At 36.2% G+C, this 19,476-nt stretch overlaps 2 protein-coding genes across 2 annotated transcripts; one reads left to right on the plus strand and one right to left on the minus strand.

Annotated features, from left to right (window-relative positions):
* Positions 1-4,558: 4,558 nt before the first annotated feature.
* On the minus strand, positions 4,559-11,940 carry LOC125647595 (uncharacterized). Its single transcript, XM_048874329.2, has 6 exons — positions 11,295-11,940; positions 10,619-10,730; positions 10,367-10,483; positions 9,658-9,844; positions 8,470-8,641; positions 4,559-4,805 (listed from the first exon to the last, which is right to left on the minus strand). The coding sequence occupies exons 1-6, from the start codon at positions 11,821-11,823 to the stop codon at positions 4,672-4,674; spliced, it is 1,251 nt and encodes a 416-aa protein (XP_048730286.2). The 5' UTR covers positions 11,824-11,940; the 3' UTR covers positions 4,559-4,671.
* A 76-nt stretch (positions 11,941-12,016) lies between these two features.
* Positions 12,017-17,101, plus strand: LOC125646401 (tripartite motif-containing protein 45-like). The gene is made up of 8 exons (XM_048872647.2): positions 12,017-12,134; positions 12,779-13,671; positions 13,761-13,966; positions 14,550-14,730; positions 15,252-15,473; positions 15,565-15,603; positions 16,048-16,104; positions 16,195-17,101. Coding segments are annotated over exons 1-8 (2,277 nt in total). The 5' UTR covers positions 12,017-12,132; the 3' UTR covers positions 16,872-17,101.
* The last annotated feature ends 2,375 nt before the right edge of the window (positions 17,102-19,476 follow it).

The raw sequence follows: 19,476 nt of genomic DNA on the forward strand, positions 1-19,476 counted from the left end.
GTCATACTCTTAATGTAATAAACATGTATAATGCTAGCAATTCAAAATTAAAAATAAATTATTACAATGAATATAGAAACATGCTTATAATCAACATTATGGTGAATAATTCTATTTTAAATTATGTTCCAGTTATATTTTTGGTCCTGTACGTATAAATTATTTTCTAATCAAACAACCGAACACGTTCAATGATTGAAAAGAAGGGGGAGGGGGCATGTAAATGTTCTCAGAGGCGCGCGCTGTTTCACTCGTTTGCACAACGCTCTGGCTTTCTTTGATACTTGCATGAATTCTCGTTTCCATCAAATATGCGATATATAATCTTTATAACATTCTTTTTATTTGATTTCCATTCTGTTATGAAGTTCAGGTGGGTCACCGCTCAAAAGAATGCTGGGACTCCTATAATCTGCGGTACACAATGGCGACGTTTCATTTTTATTGTGCACATACCGAACGTGTTATAGGCTGTCACGTAGTGTCATTAATAATGATTTATTGCAATTATTACGCACGGTTAGAAAATGCTAATTTGAGAAACTTTATGTGTACGAGTTTCTAATTTGGTTTCAAACATATTTTCATTGAATAATTGGAATCGGGCATAAGTTCTATAAATTAGTTTTTAATGAAGTTAATTGTTGAAAGTTGATGATTTATTGCATCTTTTCCCCCACGATATCTCGTACTTGTCCTTGTGCATTGGTAGATCCTGCTGGAAACTTTAATCAGTGCATCCAGCAAGGCGATAGTCTGGTCAAGAATTCTCCAATATGACCGCGGTCAATTACATAACGAAGTGACGTTAACAGTTACTTCTTGAGAAATATTAGCTTAATCATCTTTAATACCTGATACATGTACCATTATTAGATATTACTGCTTACGTATTTACAAATTATGTTTACATATGCTATCACTGCAACTTTTTATAGATTTGAATGTATCTAACATTTAATCATCACATTGTTTCCAGATCAATGTAAAGCTGCCCGTTTCCGACTGATCAATCAGTCCCCCCCCCCCCCCCGTCACAGTGGGGGAGCACGGCAGCGGATGATGATATTCCACGCGATTGAATCTAATTAGCATAACAAGTAAAAAATGTCGGCAATTCACTTTTATCTAATAAACATGGCAAAAGCAAAATGATCAGAAATAATATTTGAATTGATTGAGCCTTTTTTCTTTTCCTAAACTGACAAAGATTTTAGTGATGACTGATGATTCGCGATTCGTCAACAGTAGCTACAAGGGCATTGTAACACAGTATGCTGGAGTGGATATAGATGGGAGTCCGGACACCCCCCCCCCCCCCCCCCCCCCCCCCCCCCCCCCAACATTGATTAAAAACCATACATGTATATATTTGCCTATTCCTATGCAGTGTCAGTTGTAAATTACTAAGTGTTAGTCTTAATAAAGGCTGGAACCCCTACTGGAAAAAAATTACATGGGGTAAGATGGGAGTCCAGAACCTACCCATCCTCCATTGATAAAAAAAATACGTACATGTATATATTTGCCTATTTCTATGCAGTGACAGTTGTAAATTATTAAGTGTTAGTCTTAATAAAGGCTGGAACCCCTCCTGGAAAAATTACATGGGGTTTAGCTCCCTGGGAAAAAATTTCTGTATGCAGACTTGTACAATAATCATTTACATATTGGCATACTATAAAACCTGGTCTGGCCCCAATTTTGGCCTCTAATTATGCTCCATCCCAAAAGTTGGCCTGGCCTCAAATTTGGCCTCTAAATATATTTTTGGCCTCAACCAAAAAAAAAAAAAAATTTAATTCAAAATTTTGATTGATTTATTATTGGTTTTAGTTTTTCAAAGTCATAGCACATAAATGATATGTTTCTGTTGTTTTGTAAATGTGCACTGTGAACTAATCATGAACTACCACCAATCTGATTGATTATCTATTGATCAGTGTATTGAATAAATCATTTTCTTTTCCCTTCATATTTGTATGTACTAGTACACACCAAAACAGATTGCACAACTAATGAAACAATTGGCATATTGATTTTATTTCAGAATTATGAATAATTTATTATTGGTGTTAGTTTTTAAAAGTTGTAAAAATAAAATGATATATGTACATTGAAATAAACATGAAATACTACCAATCTGATTGATTTTATTGATTATCTATTGATTAGTTTATTGATAAAATCATTTGCTTTTCCCTTCCTAACTTATGTACTAGTACACCAAAAAGTATACTGATGAAATGATCGATTTATTGATATATTTTGTATTCAAAAGAATTCAATTTGATATCAATTTACATATTATGAAAGTCTTACAATTGTGTTGTCATTATAATGAATTCGATTTTAAGAGCAGCGCACATTCAGAACAGAGCATGTGGTCTTAATGTTTTCAATGTGCAGATACCACGCATTTAGTGTTACTTGTTTAATTTCCAATGCATGATAAATGACATTTTTAAAAAATCAAAATAAACACAGTAAAGTGTTTGCTAGCATAATGATAATAGCCAATGATCTAAGGATTTTAAATTTGTATTTTAGTCTTCATTTATCTATACTTTACGTAGAATGAACAATGTAGATTAAAACGGATATGATGTATTATAAATATTTCTTTCTTGATTTCATAATTAAGTTTCAATATTCTTGCAAAAGTGACAAGTTCCCATGCTCTGAAGGCCTGCCCTGTCAGGATAAAGAGAATATCTATCACCATCTTAAAGGATGGTGATGAAAACTTTTGCTGAAGTTGGAAATTCCATTATACAGAAACAATGGAGCAGTCCAACATTTGCAAATAGGGTGTGTTTGATACAACAGAAATATTGTAATTAGTAACTCATCTTATGATTGTGCCTAAACTAAATAAGGTATACAAAATTGTCTGTCTGAATTTTCAAAATTGTGATTTTTTCCTGGTTTTGTGATAAAGCAACAGTAAAACAGAACTAATTGCAATCATTACATTAAATCTGTCCACCGGCCCTTTTCTTATTTTATATCAAAGCCTGCATTAGTTAACCAAAAAAATAATCGTTTGCACCTCTATCTAACCACTGCAGCAGCTATATCTAAGCAAATATCAGATACTGTACATGTAATGCTCATAATATTGTCTTATAATGGAGAAAAAAAGTTTATGCATCTACAAATTCACAAAGTGCAGCTTTAATTTTGTTCTTAATGTTTTTAGACTGTCATCAAAATCATCTTTTCATTCTGATAATTATTGAAAATAAACGTTCTGTGCAGAGGCTGTGTGACATTTCAAACCGTATATCATAGATTAACCTCAACCTTGACTTCCTATCAAGACCGGTGCTGTAGAACTCTGTGTGAAATTAATGTTGTAAATAATCTGATATCCCATTACAGTACTAGTGCTACATGTTTATTTCAAATAGTTTAAACAGATATGAACATCCTTATTTCATCAAAAGTTGTAGTTTCAATCTGTATGATTTATGGTAGTATTTTTATTCCTAGATATCAAACTCATTGTTCTTATCAATGAGAGTGATTAAGGCGGTACACTACATTGCAGTGTGTGAGGTGTGATGATTCATCATTAAACTAGTGTGAATTTGTTTTTTAAATTCATTATCAATAAGTGAAGTGGATCATTAGTAAAATGAGAGTTTTCAATGTGCATTTTTACAAATCAACACAAACATATCATTTATGTTCAACAATTTTGAAAAATAAAAACCAATAATAAAACAATGAAATCAATCATAATTCTGAAAAAATCAATAAGCCAATCATTTCATTAGTTCCGTATACTTTTTTGGTGTGTACTAGTACATATGTTAGGAAGGAAAAAAAATATTTAATCAATAAACTGATCAATAGATATTCAATAAAATCAATCAGATTGGTGGTAGTTCATGATTATCTTAATGTGCACATTCACAAAATAACACAAACATATCATTCATGTTCAACAACTTTGAAAAAACAAAACCAATAATAAATCAATGAAATTAATCATAATTCTGAAAAAAATCACTATGCCAATCTTTCATTAGTTGTGTATACGTTTTTTGGTGTATACTAGTACATACAGAGATGAAGGTAAAAGATTTGATCAATAAACTGATCAATAGATATTCGATAAAATCAATCAGATTAGTGGTAGTTTATGATTATTTTAAAGTGCACATATACAAAACAACAGAAACATATCATTTATGTACTATGACTTTGAAAAACTAAAACCAATAATAAATCAATGAATTCAATCAAAATTTTTAATTAAAAAATTTTTTTTTGGTTGAGGCCAAAAATTTTTTTTGAGGCCAGGCCAAAATTTGGGATAGAGCATAATTAGAAGCCAAAATTGGGGCCAGGTCAATTTTGAGGCCAGGCCAGGCCAATGGGGTCAGGTCAGGTCTTATAGTATGCCTTACATATTTAAGGTCCCGGGATTTAAGTTCTAGATTATTGGTTTTCACGGAAAGTAAACTCAAAGTTCAAACAGGTAATCCAGATACAAAACGCGACTCTGTCCTCATCTTTAACACAGTCCATTGAAAAGACTTTTTAAAAAAGCTGTTGCATCTCTTTAATTACCAAACTGGTAAGCAAAAAATGGAAATGTTATCACTTGCACACCACATTTGTGATAAAGTAAGATGATATATTCAACTGCTTTAAGCAAAATCATGATAGATTCTTTGTTGTCCTTTTCAATTCATCTATAAGCATTAATGCTATCACATCACAATGTCTCTGATGTTTCAGGGGGTTGTGCCTTCCTGTTTCTAAATATAGACCTCTCGTTGATTTCTTTTTCTCTGAAGTAAAACAAAATGATAATGTAAGTGTACACATTGGAAACCCCTACAGTAATACATTTTCTTATGATTTGTATGTTTAATACACATTCATTAGAATAAAACCCCGAAAGCAATACATTTTCTTATGATTTGTATGTTTAATACACATTCATTAGAATAAAACCCCTAAAGCAATACATTTTCTTATGATTTGTATGTTTAATACACATTCATTAGAATAAAAACCCTAAAGTAATACATGTTCTTATGATTTGTATGTTTAATACACATTCATTAGAATAAAAACCCTAAAGTAATACATGTTCTTATGATTTGTATGTTTAATACACATTCATTAGAATAAAAACCCTAAAGTAATACATGTTCTTATGATTTGTATGTTTAATACACATTCATTAGAATAAAAACCCCAAAGTAATACATTTTCTTATGATTTGTATATTTAATACACATTCATTAGAATAAAACCCCCAAAGTAATACATTTTCTTATGATTTGTATGTTTAATACACATTCATTAGAATGAAATCCCCATTATACCTTGCATGAATTTTGAACATGTATAGATTTCATTTATAATTTCAAGATAAGTAATAATTAAGGCTACTGTAAAAGGCTTTGTAAAGATTTTCATCTATTCAACATTAACAGTTGGGGTAGTTGGTATATACAGTCTCATTCACCAGTATCTTCTAGTTTTAAATTGAAATGGCTGTAGAAAACCAGTATTGATTTGTGTAAATTTATCCTCAGAAGAAAATCCAATGCCATTCATAATGACTTTGTGAATTGAGAGTTCAACACAGATAAATAATTTTGGGGTGATGTCATAGTGTAGCTTCCAAACAATTACTCAGTAAAGATTTTATTGTTTTCCTGGTTCACTAAAATGAATGTTTGCCCACAAAAGATTTCTCTCTACGAACACCAATCTGAAATTTATTACAAGTACCATCCCAAATTTCAGATGACGATCAATGTTCATTTAGACAATTGGCTTCATATTTTTGTACTTTTATAAAAAGAGACAGTGTAAAGACCAATTTGATTTGATAATAAAGTCCTGTTTCTTACTTCTTGTTTTCCCCCGAGGTTATCATACCTTGCTGACTAAGTGTGCAAGATGAAGCAATTCACAGTACCCCCTCCCCCCCCTAGAAAAAAAGATAATGCAGAAAAAACAAGAGGTACTGTGAGAAATGTTCACTAAGAATACCCCCCGCTTACCCCAATCTCCCAAAGGGTGTTGTTAATAGGTATAAATTACCTCTTTCCTGAGTGTAAAAATATGGTATGCCTTTGTAGAAGAAAATGGAAGATATAGTCTGAACACAAATCCATGGTATAAACCTATAATCTTGACCTTGAGATCAAAGGTCAAGGTCATAAAGAGGTCATGAATGTACATGACACATAGTATAATGGTGATCCACCCATGTCTTATGGTATGACTATGTCAAAACCCTATAATCATTTTTGACCTTAAGGTCAAAGTTCAAGGTCATATAGAGGTCATGAAGGTACCCGACACATCATCTAATGGTGATACACTCATGTGTCAAATATGGTAGGCCTATGTCAAAGAACAAAGAAGTTATGGCCCGGACACGAATCCATTGTAAAAACACCTTTAATTTTGACCTTAACGTCAAGGGTCAAGGTCATATAGAGGTCATGAAGGTACTCGACACATCGTCTCATGGTGATCCACCTGTGTGCCAAATATGGTATGCCTGTCAAAGAACAAAGAAGTTATGGCCCGGACACGAATCTGCACAGACGGACAGACAGACGGACAGACAGTGATTCCTATATCCCCCCCTGAACTTCGTTCGGGGGGTATAAAAATTAATTGATAATTTGAAGAAAAATCACCCAGCTTTAATCCTATCAGGGTAAAATTTCTGAATGCAGGAGAAAGATCAACTCCGTCATGTAAGAGGTTTACAAATCTGGGAAGACAAATTCTATTGGCTAGACATTGGAGCCTCCCACACAACATGGTATGGTTGACAGGCAAGCAGTACATTCTGATTAATGACTTCTCCCTACATTGAGCAGACTAATAACTTCTCCCTTCGTTAATACATGATTACCTTTCCTTCACATGAATAACTTCTCCCTATGATACTTATTAATAACTTCTCCCTACAGTGAGCAATACAGTGAATAGGGTTGAAATGATACACCCTCTCATGATACAATATGTATTGTGATTAATTGATGATGATATAGTTATTCTAGTTTGTTTGTATTGATATTTGGCTATGAAACAATAAACGCATGGGGGTGATACTGCATGTTGTCTATAAAAATGTAATAATTACTCAATGCTACCAATGTTTTTAATGCAGACATTTTAATATTCCTTTATGTTCACAGTTTGTTGATAAGTTTTCATGTCAACATGAAAGATAAGTAAGCCAGTAAATGTTCTCTACAGTGAGCTCATATATACATTTCACAAAAGGTCACTCAGGTGTGACATATGCCTTTATGTTTCATAATATTTGAGGCAGTGTTTTTATCAAGCATTACAATTTACAGAGAATCAATCCACTTAAAGTTTATTTCTTGTGAGCCATTGAGAATGTATAAATACCTTGAAAGTTTTATGTGAAAAAAAGGCAGCGAATGAACTGTTACTCATAACAACATTTTTCTGAAATTCAATGTTTTCGTGGTCAACACTAAACAGTAATTTTTGTAATATCCATATTTTTGAAACCAAATTATTTTCTCACAGAAGGGTGATAACAGAAACATTTTTATTCTCGTGATGACTCAGGCATGGGGTAATCGTAATCAAATAATCATAATCGATTGTAATCATTACTTTTTTTCAAGTAATCGACAGTAATCTGTAATCGAAGCTATTTTCAATTACTTGTAATCGTAATTTAATCGATTACAGCTAAATTTTGTGGTGTAAATTATAATTACTTTTCAATTACATTCAATTACTCTACACTAAAATATTGTCATTTTGTTAAGTTGGAAATGTAGTTTAAGTTCCTGGCAAGGCTTTTTAAATTAGTGAATCAATGTTGATGACTGTTCATCACAATTTATTAGCCCTAAGGATATACACAGGTTCACTTGAGTGTACAAATAGATGAATTCTGTTAACCATGTTTCCTCAATGTATAAATAGTTAAATACAACTGTTTTTATATACATGCATGTATATAATAAAAACCTTAAAGTAATCGATTAGATTCTCCTAAGTAATCGATTGCAATTGATTAAAGAAGAAAAATGACTGTAATTGATTAATAATCGATTACACAAAACCCCTCCAAGTAATCAATTATTAATCGATTACATTTTTGAGTAATCGCGCCCATCCCTGCGTGATGTATTTGTTACGGCCATTTTGATGACAAAGTCAAACCAAATAAAGTGAGTTTTGAGTCCAACTGTCATCTGTTACAGTCTACTAACCAATGTAATGGGTAGTGGAGCAAAATTGACCCAAAAAAATGTTAAACACCAAACCAAACAAAGATAATCGAACAAACAAAAGTTGCTGTGAATCGATACTGCACTACCAATTAACAACTTCTCCCTTCAGTAAACATTGAGTAATTGTGTATTAATCACTACTCCCTAAGATAAGCATTGATTGATGACATCTCCCCCCCCCCCCCCTCCCGAGTACCTGGATAAATGAAATAGTTGTCACTGTCCACTTGAGCAAACTCCTCTGGTTTGAGTTTCAGGGCGACGGCCAGCTCCCTGGATATTTCTGTCTCTACAAGGGAATCCTGACCGGAATACACAAATGTCACTGGAAGCTGTCTGTTGACCACAGCAAAAATATTGGTCTCCATCTGCCATTATGACAACAGACTGATATTCAACATGCATTTTAAAATGAAAGTATGGTATTGCATAGAATACAGATACTGATAGGTTCATGAAATACAAACATATAAACACATTTTATTTACTGTTGTGCTTAGGAAAACCAATTCTACAAAATGCACCTCAAATGAAAAATAAATCCCCAAAACATATTGGCTGAGGGTTTATTTCCCAAGCAGTTATATGAAGTATGTCACATAGTGGATGTTCAGGAATACATATTCAAAAGATTTTGAAAAACGAATCCTTCTTGGAGGTTTTGACCCTACCCCTAGATAGGAATCCTTAAATGAATCATTTTTGAAAGTTTTGACCCTACCCCTGGATGGAAATCCTTAAATGCACCATTTTCATTCCCCAATTCTAACAGATTCTTCATATACATGTAAGATTTTGTTAAAATTAGTTCAGTACTTGCAGTGAAGAAGTTGATGATGAGAAGGCTCCCGGTACACAGGAGACGGCATGTAACACAAAGTCATTTTGTCACAAGATCACATACTGGTGAAGTTTTAAATAGAAAGTTGACAAGTTTTAAAGTATACTGTAAATGTGTTACATATAGATTTAGCATGTACAATCTTCGACAGAAATCTATTTTTCAATAAATTAGTGTAGATTTGATTTAGCGCTTTCTAATAATGTGCTATATTAAAAAAATCTAAATACTCAAGGCATTTATTTAGCGATGTACCTGATTAAGTGGTAGTCACTTTCCGCAAAAGGTGCAAAATAGAATGCACACCTAAATGTAATACATTTACAGTATATGCCCCTTTATGATGATGTTAAACTGGGAGAATTAGGATCTCACTAACTATATGATGTTTTAAAGGGTGGACAAGCTGGTAGCCCAGGGGTCAGGCTGCTACCCTGCAATTGACCTGGCAGCATCACACACCTGGATCAAATCTCTGGCTCTTATTTTATGGTGAATTGAAATGTTTCTGAACAAAAGAATCAGGGACAAAATGAAACATACACTCTCAAACTGGTAGTTAGCCGCCTCCACAATGGACTTGATGATGTGGAGAATCGGGACATTCCATCTGTGTGGTTGTCGCTGTACGTACTTTGTCACCATCACCCATAATATCAGGGGTAACCTGTACAGCTGTTTGTCATACATCATGGCCATTCTCTGGACCTGCTGATAAGGAGAGACCCCTCTGAAAGAGAAGACTTAGATATAAATATGTACATCTTCATATGATAGAAATTATATGTGTGAAGATTTTTCATGATACATCAAACAATTTTTCAAGGTTATATCACGCAACATTTACTATGGAATCATTTTAATTTGTGGGGGGCAAATGTTCATGGGTAAGCAACTTTTGCTGGTTCTCGGGGACATAATTTTGTGGGTCAGCTATATGATGTCATTAGGAGAGATAACTCTACTTGGTTTTAAAAATGTTTGTGGACATGTAAATCTGTGAGTAATAGTGACCCACGAAATCCACGAACATCAAACAACAATGATGATTCCCCAGTATATAAGCATGAATTTTTTTTCTGTGATTTTACCAGTGATTCTACCAGTCAGGTCCTCACATGAATAATAATCTATATACTTGATCTATATACTTGATTCAATAGAAATATCCTTTTATATGTATAGTATCAGTAGAATGGTATGCTCATTACAACAACTCAGAATTTGAACAGTGAATCTGACTATGCATTACCGGAATGCCCTGTGTCCCCCAGGGCAGATAAGAGCCAGAGATTTGATCCAGGTGTGAGATGCTGCCAGGTCAATTGCAGGGTAGCAGCCTGACCCCTGGGCTACCAGCATGTCCACCCTGTAAAACATCATATAGTTAGTGAGATCCTAATTCTCCCTGTTTAACATCAAGAATATGAGGGCTATGAATTACTTTTCAAAACGATCCTAATTAAACTTAAATTCATATTGTAAAGACATTTTTTAAGATTACTTGTCAATTTTCAGCTCCTTGAGAAATTGGAGAAGAAAATCTGTCCGCTCATCAGTAGCTCCTCGGAAGATGAACTCATGTGCTTTAATAAATGCATTGGTTTTTCCATAACCTGCAATATATTCAAAGATTTTATCAATTTTCAGTCACAAACAAATTTACTACAGAAATATATTTTTATCATTTCAAATGTCCAATTTTACATGAAAAATTTCTGGTTGATAGATAGGGATGGAGGTAAGCACTTGAATGTAATGCTTACATGTTGTATGACAGACTAAGTGTCAATGTATGAATCTCAATAAATTGAATTTTGCAAATTTTGACCGAGATATCCTGAACATATAATACTTCAGCATTAATCTAGTAAAAATAATATAATCAAACAAAAAAACAATGAAACTATATTTTTTTCAACCTGGCATATTTATTTTGACATTGTTCTTGTTGCCAGTGATATTATTTAATGAGAATGGGATTGCTTATTATCTGTCTTTGACAGGTTGGGGGGGGGGGGGGGGGGGACCATCAAATATCAAAGAGAGATATCAGTGGCACCAGTGCTTTGTTCAGTAAACATTTTAAATGTACTTATTTTACCCTCGCATAAAACAAAACACTTACTAGGAATTATTTTTTACAAGCTGAAATTATCTCACTATAATTGATTTCTGACCTGGAAAATTGATTGCAACTACCCTGTACCCAGCCCTAACTAGGGGTCTCATGAGGGGCAACACATCGAGGTGAGATCCTGGGCTGGTGGGCAAAAGCACCACAGTCTTAATGTCCTTCCCTCCCACCCCGTCAGGGTGCGAGTCCACATAACACACGTCAAACAGAATCCCATCTGGGCATTCAACATAGAAATCATACAATGTGTGCACGGTAATGTACCGCACGGAGAGTTCGGCCGTGTCACTAAACGTTTCATCTCTTTCAGCAGTAAACGGCTGTGTCACAGTCTCGTACACAGATTTCCACGACGAGGAATTCTCCAATGGAGCGTTAATAGCTGTCCCTACATTTTCTTTGGTGTGTGACCTCTGTACCTGCCGTCTGTGGTGTAACAAATGTGGACAGAAGCAGGGCGTACTTTTAGGCCAGGTACGCTGGGCTCCTAACTTTGAGAAAAAACGTATCGAAGGGGGAACACAGATCGGAGATACGTTTCGGAGAACAGCATGTTGTAATAACCGTAACATATTTCATTGCTAAAAGGCCCTTCATTGTAAAATCACTGAAAACTCCCAGTTTAGCATTTTTGACCTTGCAAACATGGGCGCAGACATGTTTGTTACAACTAATTTCAGAATCGATATACGGAATCCTGGATCCCGGATAATTTAAATAACATGCGCATTCGCGCATTTAAAACGAGAAGACAACACATATTGTTCGTTATTTTAAAGATTCGTGATTAAAACAAAGAAAATGCATTCGACTGTGGACTATAGACGATTTTACTTACATTCCAACTTGCAGAACTGGTCGAAATCTGCCATTTATTCAACATGTAAGTTATTTTTACTTACTTAGTTTCTTCAAACAATCATCTATATATTTCCACCTCTTGCTGGAAAGTAAACAACTGAATATCAGTCAAATCTGAGGATTAGGTGAATGAAATGTAAATCTTATACTGTCAATATCTATGATTTTACTACACCAATATTCAAAACCCATTTTGATCACAAGCACCTGAAGTGTGGATAGCTTGTATAGATAAAATATACATAAATGTATCAAATAATTTCATTCTAGAGGGGGGTATGTACATAAGATATACACAAGCTATCCACACTTCAGGTGCCTGTGATTTTGATAGGGAACGAGTTCTCAGAGCTAGTATATACCCTTTCTCACTAGTATACTTCTTTCCCCCTCACTTTTTTTACTTCTTTCGAACAGATGACTAGAAGCAATATCTTATTTCAAAATTTACTCGCTCGCTCTGTGATGGTATAATATTTCTTAATTGTTTATTCTCATGTACAGTGTGTACGCACGCACAGTTGTACACATATGTACATGTAACTCACCTGATTCGAGCACAATTATTTTTGTCAATATCGTACTTTGATTCCCCCTGTAGTCAGGAAACGCCATCTAGAATTAGCTACATGTATTACATTTACTTTAAACCACATATTTACATAGGGATTTACCGTCCTCCAAGATGTACCTTCCTGTGATGACGCAATCCCCGCGCGTCTCCAGCAAAGTGTCACTGCGTCCTCAAATCGAACACGTCAGACAAAAATTCCTAGAATGTGGCATCTGTATGAATGAGTTCACAGACACGGATCAGAGACCACGTGTTTTACCCTGCCTCCATTCCTTCTGCGACCAGTGTATCAAAACGCTGAGGACGCGTGACGTCATCAAATGTTCCGACTGTAACGAAACTCACGACATCCCTGGTGGTGACATGAACAACCTCCGAGTAGACGAGAGTCGCGAGTACCTCATTAATTACATGAAGGTGCAGACCAAGTCTGGACAAATCGTCTGCGAGGAGTGTGGTCTGAAGAAAAAGGCGGTCAACCGCTGCAAAGAGTGCTCTCAATTCCTTTGCAGTGAGTGCACCGACGCCCACAAACGGACAAAGATTACCAAAACACACAGCGTGGCCAGTATCGAAGACTTGAAGGAAGCCACGCTGGAGGAGTACCAGCACGTGCATACGTGCAAAGTCCCCGGTCACGAAGATCAGCCATATGCCTTCTTCTGCTACTCGAAGTCATGTGACAAACCGGTTTGCGCACTCTGCGCTGTCAAAGAGCACCAAGAATCCAAAGGTCACGAGATTCGTAACATTGAAGATGTTTACCTCGAGACCAAGCGAGCCATCGAGATTCTAGTATCCGACGTCAAACACTGCCAGCTCTCAGCAGACGACACTCTCACGTCAATAGAAGAAATTGTTAAGAAACTGGATGCCCTGCAGATATCTGTGACGGAGGATATAGATTCTGTGTTTGACAAATGTCAGAAAATCGTTGACAGACGACGGAATGAGCTGAAAAATAAACTGCATGCCACCATAAAAGGTATTGTAAACAAAATTATATCGATTGTCTCTTTAATCATCAATATTCAAATTAAGAAAAAAGTCGTTCATTTCCATTTGTATTGATAGCAAAGAAGACTCGACTCCAGCATCAGATTGAAGAACTTGGTCATCACAAAAGTAATATGGACGACGCCAACGAAATTGCCGGAAGTGTGTCCACCTACAGCACACCGTCTGAGTGTCTCAACATGAAAGATGTCATTAAGCGACGACTGAAGGATCTCATAGAGAAACCATTTGACACCACACCTCACGACAACGCTGATATCAAGGTGATTACATCCGGGACATTTACATCCGGAACATTTACCAAGATGATTCTCATATTTAGTGGGCACATTATTAAATTGTTATGGGATAGACATTCTAGATGCGAAATTTTTGAAATATATACATCATATTGACTCACAAAATATGGAAGTATGGGCGTCACTGTTCGAGGGGGGGGGGGGGTTGTGTTAGTTCAAGGTCACAATCTTTTCATGCCAGATCGAGGGACCTTAATTCCTTTAAAGTAAATTTCAAACTGACACACTTGCAACAATACTTAACATAAAAGAACTGTCCTTTGCCACCTTAAAAACATTAAGAAACACTCGCCAATTCAATGAGATATAAGAAAACCCGAATTTCCTGTGGTTTTAAAAAAAATCTTATCTGTCGATTAATGACAAGAATCATTCCTTATTGAACTTCAGCAATAATATAGACGTGATATTTATCTGAATATAAAGATTTTGAAGAAATAATGAAATACCAAATTAGTGACCCCTTTCCGTGCTTTACACGGATGTCAGGATAATTAATTATATGGCTGAAAATTTTCAACATTGATGTATTTTTTTCTTGGAAAAGTTCCAGAAAAAATGCCTTGGAGACGAATTTCAGGAATTTCTGAGCGAGTGTGGACATGTCTTGTCTACTTCCGCCTATCCCCCAAACACCCAGGTCATGGTTAATGACGTCATCATAGACGAAGAGGAAGTCGCACTGACAGTCCGACTTTTTGATACCGATGGCAACCAACAAAATGATGGTGAGAAATTACAATGGAGGCTGATTTATTCCAAAATCCATTATGTACATGCATGTTAAGTTGTTGAATTGTTATATACTTCTGCAAGGAACTGAGAAGAACACGATTTCGTCAATGCGCTTATTGACATCAGCCCATTTTCAATCGATTCACAGGTGCTTCCGGTCTAGCACAGTCTAGTGCTGACATTACTGATTACATCATCAATTTTAAAGAAGCAGTTACTTATGACATGAACTTTTCATATAAATTTTACAAATTTCCATTATCATACATATGTAAAATTGTAGGTGACCTCATAATATGGAGTTAACTGATATTGAAAAGGGGGAGTTTAGAATTATATCGTCAACTTTGCGATAGAGAACTGCTGGTACAACTACAAGCATTACAACTTGTTATGATTCTGAAGTAAAGCCATATTTCAATATGAATATCAAAATTCACACGCTTAGCGCTATTCAATACTATATATAACAGCACTTTGATTTGTAATACTAATTATACTTTATTCTTCACAGGGGAGGTTGAAATAAGAGCGGAAGTGACAGATCCTGACGGAAATGCAGCTCAGCCACAGGTGGAGGACTGTGTTCAGTCTGAGGGATGTTACAAAGTGCCATACGTAGGGAGTAAGACGGGAAAACATAACGGCCATGTTTTTGTTCTTGGGGAGGACGTCAATCCTGAAGGGTTCTGTTTTTATGTCCTCACACGGCGGGTGGACACCGGAGCCACCTTCAGTAGGACTTATTCAATTCAAAACTATTTAGCGTCTTCCTTACCCAATATGAAAACAGGTCACCATGTTGTCTAGTTTTCTTGTATTTGTAGGCAAAGAACGAATCAAGAGTTCATTGACATCCACAACAGGTAATTCAATACTTAGGTTCCATTAAATGTGAGCACGATCATTGACATCCACAACAGGTAATTCAATACTTAGGTTCCATTAAATGTGAGCACGGTCATTGACATCCACAACAGGTAAGTCAATACTTAGGTTCCATTAAATGTGAGCACGATCATTGACATCCACAACAGGTAATTCAATACTTAGGTTCCATTAAATGTGAGCACAATCATTGACATCCACAACAGGTAAGTCAATACTTAGGTTCCATTAAATGTGAGCACGATCCTTGACATCCACAACAGGTAAGTCAATACTTAGGTTCCATTAAATGTGAGCACGATCATATGAATACTGAAATTGTTGTGCAAAACGTGTGAAGGAAGATTGGTTTCTACTGATATCAGTATAAAAATATATCACAAAAGTTTAAAGCTAAATTTTCAGAAACATTATATTTTCAGATGGTGGAGACCGGTCGTATACAGCCGGGGTGGACCTTGTGCTGGGTGACGTCATCTGTACGTAGATTTATGATTTTATCTGGAAGCTAATATTTTCTTAAATTGGCTAACCATATTGCATAACCAGGACTTTGTGCTCATTTACAGGTCCAGAATTCTTTTTGGATTCTTCCATTTCGCACATCAGCATTGAAATATCGGAGAATGCAAAGCACATGAAAGCGAGATCAATGAAACGTCACAATGCAGGCAATTCCAAATCGAAGGAATCCGGTCGGTTCTACAACTATAGGGGGACGATGGCCAACCTGCCTTTCTATAAGACGGGTCTGTTCTACTACGAGGTGGTTGTTCAGTACAAGGTGATTCGTCTCATTAAACAGACAATGCTATTTGAGATAGCGCTGGCTAGGCTTGACGTCGTAGACAAGCATTATTCGGTGGACTGCTTCCCGTACGCTTGGGCAGCGAGTGCTCGAGGATGCCATGTGTGCGGGAAAGTGTGTCTGCAGACCTGGCACAATGGTCAATTACTTACCCACAATGCCTTATCTCCAAGAACACCAACTCCTCCTGGAACCAGTGTGCGTCTGCACTATGGTTTCCTGTTGGATACAGTCAAGCGTCATTGGATCATCGTGGACGTCAAATCAAATAAGATTATATTCCACTTCAAAAATCTCGTGGTTTCTGAGCTGTCCGAACCTTTATGGCCGCTGTTTGGAATTTACAATCCTGACCTTGTAAGCGTCACATTCCATCTTCTCACCGGAAGTGACATCAGTAACATACCAGAGGCAGCAACCGACGCCTTAGTCATTTAAAAATATTGACATTTGAATTTTCTGAAGCATAGCACGCCTACACCAGAAACAATCCATTTTCTTGTTGCATTAGGGTTATTGCGGTATATTTTCAAATGCACGAGTTACTATAAAAGCTATTACACAATTTTTTAACGAAATAGAAAATCTACATTAGAAATTGAAAGGGTGGACGATGATTTTGTTGTTGTGTGTGTGTGTTCAAGACAATAAAGATGGGGTTATTATCATTTCTCTTTGTACTGAACGAGATCAGACAGAAATGTCCTACAAGTAATCATATTTCGAAGTTATAGTAGAACTGGTAGATGGGTGGTAGTCTTGATGTTAGAAAACTGACTTATGTTATGAATAGTAACTGGGAGGTTCCTGCTTGATAATTGACGCATGCGTCAAACATAAGACGCTTTTAAAACATATGGAGTGACTACCCCTCCGCAAATACCAGGTATTAACACATGCACTCGACCACTGTGCTTCGAGGTTCCCTTTTTGTTAACGAAGACGTTTATTTTTCCCCTTTTATACTCAATAATATGCGTAATAAGTCTTCTGTTTGGTTGTATATTTATACATGGGGGTCAAACAAGTACACTTAGAAAAAAAAAATAAGGACAAGAAACACAACCTGTCATTACTGAAATCGTCTTAATGTTTTCGTTCTAATTTCAAATTCCTTTAACAATACGGGACTTTCCGAGCTACGGATCCACTCTGACTTTTATCGCGCGTTGAACGTAATTTGTAGGACATGTCACTTCCGGAATACAATAACAACTAAGTAAACAAACATGGAATACTTGAAATACTTCAATTTGGCGAGGGAAATTAAATAAATCTAGGGAATATCTTGAGGATATCAGTAAAACTTCACGCCTTGCATCCTTTGATACTCGTCTAAATGCGCCTTTTCCCTTCCATCTGATTCACACCCAGGTACGAAGCACCAAAAGTGACTTGGATCGTCATCGTAGAACTGTTCATAGCTCTTTACGGACTGTCTGCTAGCGAAACACCACTTGTATCGATGTCAACTTTGTCCTACAATTGGTTATCACATGACCGTCGTGTATAAACGTCAAATATAAATTGGTCGTTCCGGCACATCCCGAAAGTTCCGTATTGGATGAGATAAATGCGCAGACATTACTCGTTTGAACTGGTCAATCAGCGTCCTGATCAGAACTTCGATAAACCTTGTTTGAAATTAGACAAAATATTCAAAAGCACACTTCATTCTAACGATCCGGCGTTGCACCTCTGGCAAATCGACGATGACCGGCCACACACTTGTCACGGTAGCTCAGTGGTAGAGTATTTGCTTTGTAACAGGTAGGTCGTGAGTTCATGTCCCGCCAGTGTCATGGTCGCGTCAAACCTAAGACGTAAACATAGCTATATATAGTGTTGCTCCTTCGCCAAACGCTCGGCATCACGGTTCTTTCGGATATTACCTCAAAAATTGAGGTCCCTTGTCGCGACAGGCGTTGGCACGTTAAAGAACCTTCACTGCTACAACTGTGAGCGCTAACACGGTGTTACTTATTCGTTTGAATTGTCCCTTGCGTTGACTCCCGTCGTCATTTTTCCGGGTAATAGGTCATGCCAAAGTCACGTGATTCGCCAACCTGGCTAAGCAGAGGACTAAATATGTGTGGTACTTCACCTACAATTGGTAACGTCTCAATATGAGTGAAAATTTTCGACGTACATAAAACAAACAAGCTACGGCCCTAACGTCGTGCATAGCATAATACAAAATTTGTGACACTTCATCTATAACTGGTAACGTATGAAGGAAAAATATCAAATAAGTACGAAAGCCCAGAAGGCTCATTCGAAATTCAAAATACGATATTCGGATTTTGAGATTTGGAATTCGAAATTCAATATCCAAATTAACCAATCAAAATATAGGTCACAATATATGATTTAAAGATACAACATAATTTTTGTGCTGTCTAAACAGCTAAAGTTGACCGAATACCCCAAAATACAGAATGCCCTCTGGTGATTCCATAATTTAAGGAGTGATTGTATAATGAGTACTCAGGGGCGGATCCAGGAATTGAAGTTACGGGGGAACGACACTGTATGAGGCTGGGGGCCGCCTTGAGGCCCCCAGTGGGGGCCCAGGGGGCGAAGCCCCCGGAAGCTCCTGGATTTTACAGGGCCTGAAATATGTCTCCTATTTAGTCATTTGCACTATATTTTATCATTTTTAATAAGGTGAAATTAATAAAATGACGCAAATTTTAAGGGGTTTTGGAAAAAAAAAATTAAGTTCTTATAATCAAATAATTCAAGAAATCAAAAGATTTTGTCATTTATTACTCTGGGAGTGGAAGAAATTATTGCTTCTTCTATCGTTTAGTACATTTTTCTAAACAAGATATCACGATTTACATAAAATTTGAAAATTTTAGGGCCCCCCCCCCCTTAAATCCGCCACTGGTACTAAGGTAAATAGATAGTAATAGGCCACAATTAACCCATAGAGGTAGATGAAAAACAGCAAAGAAAGTGCCCTGAATTAGCAGTGAAACTGTGTAACTGCCTAATGGCAACCAAACTAAGTTGTATCACGAGAATACAGGGGCAGATA

The sequence above is a fragment of the Ostrea edulis genome, chromosome 6 (assembly GCF_947568905.1).
Source record: "Ostrea edulis chromosome 6, xbOstEdul1.1, whole genome shotgun sequence".
NCBI lineage: Eukaryota > Metazoa > Mollusca > Bivalvia > Ostreida > Ostreidae > Ostrea > Ostrea edulis.